The sequence below is a fragment of the Drosophila subobscura genome, chromosome U, assembly GCF_008121235.1.
Source record: "Drosophila subobscura isolate 14011-0131.10 chromosome U, UCBerk_Dsub_1.0, whole genome shotgun sequence".
Taxonomy (NCBI): Eukaryota; Metazoa; Arthropoda; class Insecta; order Diptera; family Drosophilidae; genus Drosophila; species Drosophila subobscura.
In genome coordinates, this window is record NC_048534.1 from 13,456,111 (window position 1) to 13,462,824 (window position 6,714).

Here is a 6,714-nt window from a genome sequence, read left to right on the forward strand (position 1 = left end):
TAAATGCAAGCAGAGCCGGCAAATTAGCTGCTCGGCATTTGAAGTTTACCAATAGGCAGAGTGACTCTTGGAGCGACAGGCCAACACAAAGCCATGGACAAACAAAGGCAAATGGGCAAACAAAACCAAATACGAGTGCTCGTGGCCCGGTCAGAGGCGTCGACACTCGAGACACTCCACCAGGCGACAGCTAATAGATTTATGCAATTGAAGTGCGTCCACCATAAACACAACAAAATGCCATGGAGCTCGGGTAATTTCCGCTTTCTGATGGACAGCTCAGCTAGGGGGGGGAAGTGCTGAACCGGGTGGACGTAGACCTCAAAATGTCCATCAGAAATGTCAGCAGGCTGTGGCTGTGGCCAGGCTCGACCAGAGCTGATAAGATATGAAAAGCAATTTACGTTAACTGTCAACGACAAATTCGACCTCGAGGATATGCCGTGAACTCATACAGAAAAGTTGGCACTTTACTTTTTATACCTGAAGGGTATACAAGGAGGGTACATGGCGTTTACATACATATTTACATAGTTATATGTAAAAGTATAGATCATCTGAGGATGTGTGGATTTGTTCTCGTAGAGAGTATATTATTGTCGGCATAGCACCAATGACATTTCGTTTTTTCATTTACCCCTAATTGACTTTTATTGACACACTAAGTCCATGTTAATTGATGCGCCTGATTATGTGATCGAAAAATATGGCATGTCCATAAATGGGCGACGCGTGCATGGAGCGTCTGGCGTTCTTTGAGGCGGGACAGTCACATTTCGTATTGACACAGATCATCTTGTGGTCGCCGCGGTGCTGCATCAGCAGGCTGTGCGCCCCCTCGTCGACCACCTGGAAGTTATCGCTGTCGTTGTACACCACTCGGTTCTTGTACCAGTCATAGTGGCTCAGGTGGTGTTTTCCCGGCTTGAGCTTGACCGTGCCCTCGAACACACCCTTCCAGTCCACGAAGTACTTGGAGCCAAGGAACCGAGACTCGCGCAAACTTTGCTCCAGGTCGATGAAACCAGACACCTCCAGGCCATTGCTGGAGCGCATCAACAGGTAGATAATAGTCTAGGGAGGAGCACGGGTAAATATGATAGGCAGAAGTGACTTCAATGGGATGAATCTATAAATCTAAAAAACTCACCGACAATTGCTTATTGAGCAACATTTTCTCTCGCTTGGCTATTTGCTTTAGCACGCGATCATTGTTGTTCAAAAAGTCGCCAAAGAGCTGAGACTCAGCAAGACCCCGCGGCTTCAACATGTCCAACTCCTTCTGACGACGATCGTGGTACTCCTCCTCAGTGAGCAGGCCGCCCAGGCAGCTCTTGCCGCAGGCATTCTTGATTAGTTTTCTCTGCAAGTCCCAGTTGCGCAAATAGCGAACGTCGCTGAGGGTTGTGAACTGGTCCACATACTCGTTATACGAGTGAAACTCCAGGAGGCTCATTATGCCGCACAAAAACAAAATGGGGGAGAAAAAAACAACAAAAAATGTGTTCGCTTTGTGTCGTGTTAGTGTGAGTAAAAAGTGTAGTATGAATTATATTTTAAACCATTATGGAACTGACTTAAAACGGCCTGCTTCAACCACAAGAAAACATTTTTCTGGGCTCTAATATGTGGTTTGTTCCAGTTGCCTACTTGCGGATGAAAATAATCCTCAAAATACTATTTGCATGTAGATTGTACTAAAATACCGTTTCATTTCTATAATTGCCTCCAAATTGAAACTTGACACCCGATATGCAAATGTTCTTTTTCGTATTTCCGCCAGAGTCCAAAGTTTATTCCCAAATCATATCTAAATTGGAAAAGTTTTTGGGGGAAAAATCTAGCAAAATTGATAACCAGAATGGGCTTGAAAAATGTTGCAGCAATTTTAATCAAATGTGCCACACAATTAATTAAACGTTTCACATATACTTAAACTCCAGCAAGAACCCAGAGCGCCATTCATGTAGAAAATTTAATAAATGGAAAAAGTTTCAATGCCCTAGCCCGAACACGAGCCCTCGCCCTGGCTTGTCCCTTTGTCTGACTCCTGGCCAAAGTTGTGCATTTTTCAATTACAGTTTTCCTATAGTATGTGCGACGCCCGCCCACACACACGCAGAGAGGCCGGGGGATGCCGCATATTAAACTAATTACTTCATCAACATTTTAAACTGGGCGCAAAAGTGTAATTTGCATTTTCAGCCTGCGAGTTAGCTGCACTTTTGGTCCGCATACTCTGAATATCCTGTTGAAGCTCGCTGGGAGTTAAAGTATTATCCCTAAAGTAACTTTCGTACAATTCTTTGGAAGGATACCAAATTATATTTGACTCAAAAATGGTAGAAAATTCCGAGTTGTACTCGTTACTGAATCATATTACATTCTTCACAACTAGAGGCCAGCAGAATCAGGCTTTATGCTGTGTACAGGGTATGGTGGAGGTGTGAGAGACATCCCGTAAAGCATTCCAAGCTGCTTTTCAATATCCACACACAGCAAGGATTTCCTTTCTTGGCGGTGTGTGTGTGTTTTTGTGTGTATGTGTGGGAGTATGTTGGAAGAATTTCCGCTATTTAGACACGCTTTCCCACTGTTTGCAGTTGCTGCTGCCACTTCTGCTTCGCCGTTGCCGCTGCTGTCGCTGCAACAATTAACATGCAGCCGCTGCCAACACTTGAAGCTCGGGGCAGGACTGCTAGTCCGTGACCCATCCCTGCTGTTCCCTTTTGCGTGCTTTGTCACCATCTTGCCTCTTGCTGCCGTCTTGAGCGCGTAAATTGCTACTTCGTGGCCAGTCCCCCGACTCCGCAAGAGCCCTAGCGTCTTCGCTCATGTCTGGTGTCACCCCCGCTGCTATTGCCACTTTACTTCAGTCTGTAAACTGTTCCTTCGTTCCCCTCTAGCACCAGTCCCGGCCATGGCCATTGTTTGACTTGGTCATTAGTAAATGTACTTTGTCGCAGCATAAAAAGGAGTTAAGTGCGCACTCTAAGGATTTATGTGCATTACCAAAGAATGAGGCAGCTATTCTGCAGCTCCTTGCCTTACCTCGTCTCTCCTTTCCTCTCCGGCAACTCCGGCAACTGCCTTTGCCATGTGTTAAGTGCACGGTTTTTGATGAATGAATCAGAGGACAGGAAGGCGAACTTCCTCTAACTGCTTAACAATTGCAGAAAGAGTTGATGTCGGACTCATGGCAGAGCTGGCAGGAGCTGCCAGTCATAAGCCAGATGAAAGGGATTTAAGGGCAGATGTAAGAGCAGGGAAAGGAATCGAAGCACAGATTGAATGCATGAGCAAACAGTGGAGTGGTATTGGCTTTGTTCCCATTTTGAATTCCATTAAGGAAAACTTTACTCTTCATTGGTTTTCCTGCGAGTTGCAGACTCAACTCCCAATATACTGTGTAATCTGTCCCATGCAGCTGATTGCAATTCCCCAATTCGAATGTCGTATTTCAGTCTGCAAATGTCCGGAAAATAAATTGCATCTGCCATCTCTCTCCCCTCTCTGGGGGGAGGTTGGGAAATGCTAACACAAATTATCAAGTTACCATAAATTGCTTTCTGTGGGCCCGTACATCTTGCCAATGAAATCAAAGCCACATAAATTGCGCAAATAATTCTGGTCCAGCTCCGACTCCCTCTGATTTGCAGTAAATATGCCGCCCCAAAAGGAACCGTCACACACAGAGGCTGCAACAAAGACAACGGACCAAAAGAATCATCACTTACAGCTGACCACAAGGGCCAAGCCCAAGCGCTGTTCCACCCTGGGGCTGTCCCGCAATCGATCAAAAGGAATTATGTCTCAACACAATTGTAAATAAATCTTTGCGGCCATGTGGACATCATGTGCATGCTGGGAACTGGGGCCAGAGGACCCAACCGCAAAACGGAGATAGAGAAAGACGCCGAGAGATGGGGAGACAGGGAAGTCCTGCATATCCCGTATATGAAGATTGAGTGGTAATGTGTGCAAATCTAAAGCTTCTGCCTCGAATGTTCGCCAAGTTGTTCGTTCGATTCCCTGTTTGCCTCGACTCCGGCTCCGGCTCCGGATCCTGCTCTTCTTCATCCTCGGTTGCCGTTGACATGTTGGTAAATTGGTCCTTAGCTGATTGCATCGATTGCTGAGGCCGGCCTACCCATTCGGCCTTAGCCCAAAACTGGGGAATTAAGTCTAAATTCCGGAAATTAATCTGCTCAAAAGGACAGGCAAACCGAAACACACAGGGGCCTCCAGCACACAGAATGCAATATTATTCAAAGTGATTTTACAAGTGTCGTTGTCATTAGGCGATTGCCTAAGGCTTTCCAGGCTCACGTCTCAATGGATAAGGAATAAGGAGGAGCCCAGGGGTCCAGCTGCTGTTCTTGCTTCAATGAGCACTTCCTTTCGGGACAAATTTATAATGCGCATCGATAATGATTTGTAATTTAAAGCCCCAACAAATTTCCGGCAATTTTGGTGGCAACAAGGAGGCGTGCTAAACATTTTCTTCCTCCACTTTGTTTACGTTTCATCTCCCAAAGAAAAACAAACTTATCGAGCCAAAGAAAGAAAACATCGTCATTCGCATTAATTTGTTTTTTGTAAGCTGGTTGGCTCAGGGCTTTGGGCCATTAACATGAGTGTATTTTAGCTTGGCTGAAGTTTGTTTTGAAGACCTGGTAAATCAGTAACCGACATGAAACCCGGTAACAAGGTGCTTATGTTTACAGAGGCAGAGATCAGAAACTTGATTGTGGGGAATATCTAAGAAAAAAGTATTCAGTGAGTGCTTGAAATCTTTAATACAACAACTGTACTGAGAGCATCAATAACCATTCCCTTTAGACTCCCATTGTCTGCAGCTTGTAGCTTTGTAGCTCTCTCTCGACTCATCTTTCTCTTTACCCACGCAGCTTGCTGCACAGCAGCACGCTCGTACCTTGATCTCTATTTACCGTCTCCCTTTTGCTCTGTTCTCGAACATCAACGCCCTCCCTACTCTCCCTCTATCTAACACTAACAGCAACGCAGCTATGAGTCAGACAGTGGACAAGACGGTGCGTGCATAGCGAAGGTATGAGCACTCACCAATAACAAACGGTAAAATGCAAAGAAGACAACGAAAAGGAACACTGCAAGCAAATTCGTAGTGAGTAACCAAGAACTTCTCTCTACTGTTTTTATAGAAATACAATATTCACCTTAGTAACTCGAGTACCGAGTATAAATATCTTAGAACTCCCTTCTCGAGCAAAAGCAAACTGTAAGTGATTACCAGTAATAAGAGCACATGTTGATGGAGCATTACAGATGAGATGATGAGATGAACGCTGGAGGCCGAAGGCCGGAGACTACACACTGAGGCTCACCTAAGCGAACATCTGCTCCTGCCGCTGCTGGTGCTCCTCGTCATGTCTATTGTTAGTACTCTGATGATGCCTGTTGTTGTTGTTGTTGCCGGTTGTCCTCGTCATGTTGGCCATTATATAATGGTCGTTGTCATATGCCAAGCATATTAATTTTTCGCCACATAGAAGAGGAGGTGGCTTCCCCTCATGCCCGATTGATAGGCAGTTGCTGCCAATTACGTGGCGTGTCTGCTCTGTCTCCTGCTCCAGCTCCTGTAGTCGGATGACACGTGAGCAATGGTTGCGGTTATATGGTTATGGTTATCGCTTTTCGGTATACGTAATTTCCTTTGCTCATATCCCCCATTCATTTGCAGCTGTTGGGCATACTCGTATTGTGCATGCAATTAACTCAAACAGGAACACAGCCTGAGGACAATGGCTTATTGCACAATAAGTATTGATTCGTAATCCGCTTAAAATACCTTTACTTTGTGCCATTATTGAGAACATTAAGTGTCATAAGTGAGACAGATTAAAATGAAGTGAAATAAAAAGAAATACCCAACCATATTGTTTTCTGGATAATTTATACGAAGTATCGAATGGATACTATCTGCATTGTAAAATTTCAGCTTGATTACTCCGCAATTTATACCGAAAGAGGCTACAGCTTCCTGTGTTTCCCGACTATTTTCAGATTTCAAATTATCATCAACTTTCGCATGCTAAAAGAATACGTGTATGCATATGTATGTATGTACCCACATGTACATACATACATATACATACATACACATATACATTTTAATGTACATATGTACATATGTATGCATATCATAGCCACATTATTATACTCCTCTCTGACCTCTTGAAAAGTTGTGGGCCAAAAAATGTTTGGCTACCAATTCCGCAGTAATGACCGACCATGTAACCTCCTTGTCGGGTGCTGGGAAATCCTTGCACAATCCGCACACAATTTTCTTATTGCTGCGGTAGACGGGGCCAAGTTGACTGCAGGCCCGCCACAGCAGCATAAAGGGAATTTTTCAGTTTCCTGTCGGGGGCTCATTTGGCTGCCGAGAAGGCAAAAGTCTGGCCAGACTGGAAACACACACAGAAAGATACACCCCGACAGCCCGACAGTTTGTTTTTCGTGGCCATTTTGTGGAGTAAAACAAAACGTGAATAAGTTGTTGCTTGTGGAACTTGGGATGTGTTGTGTGTACTTATAACTCCAGAAAGGCTTCTGGTATCTCACCAGAGAAGCAATCTATGCTAGGCATGATAGAGGACTTCTTCTAATCTCAGTTTACTGGCTATCTGGACTAAGCTTATTTCCATTTTTGTGTGACAACAGGGCACATAT

The 6,714-nt window shown here is 44.7% G+C and overlaps 1 protein-coding gene across 1 annotated transcript; it reads right to left on the reverse strand.

Annotated features, from left to right (window-relative positions):
- Positions 1 to 631: 631 nt before the first annotated feature.
- LOC117900575 (cilia- and flagella-associated protein 299) lies at positions 632 to 1,482 on the reverse strand. Its single transcript, XM_034810985.1, has 2 exons — positions 1,151 to 1,482; positions 632 to 1,074 (listed from the first exon to the last, which is right to left on the reverse strand). The coding sequence occupies exons 1-2, from the start codon at positions 1,454 to 1,456 to the stop codon at positions 673 to 675; spliced, it is 708 nt and encodes a 235-aa protein (XP_034666876.1). The 5' UTR covers positions 1,457 to 1,482; the 3' UTR covers positions 632 to 672.
- Between the last annotated feature and the right edge of the window lie 5,232 nt (positions 1,483 to 6,714).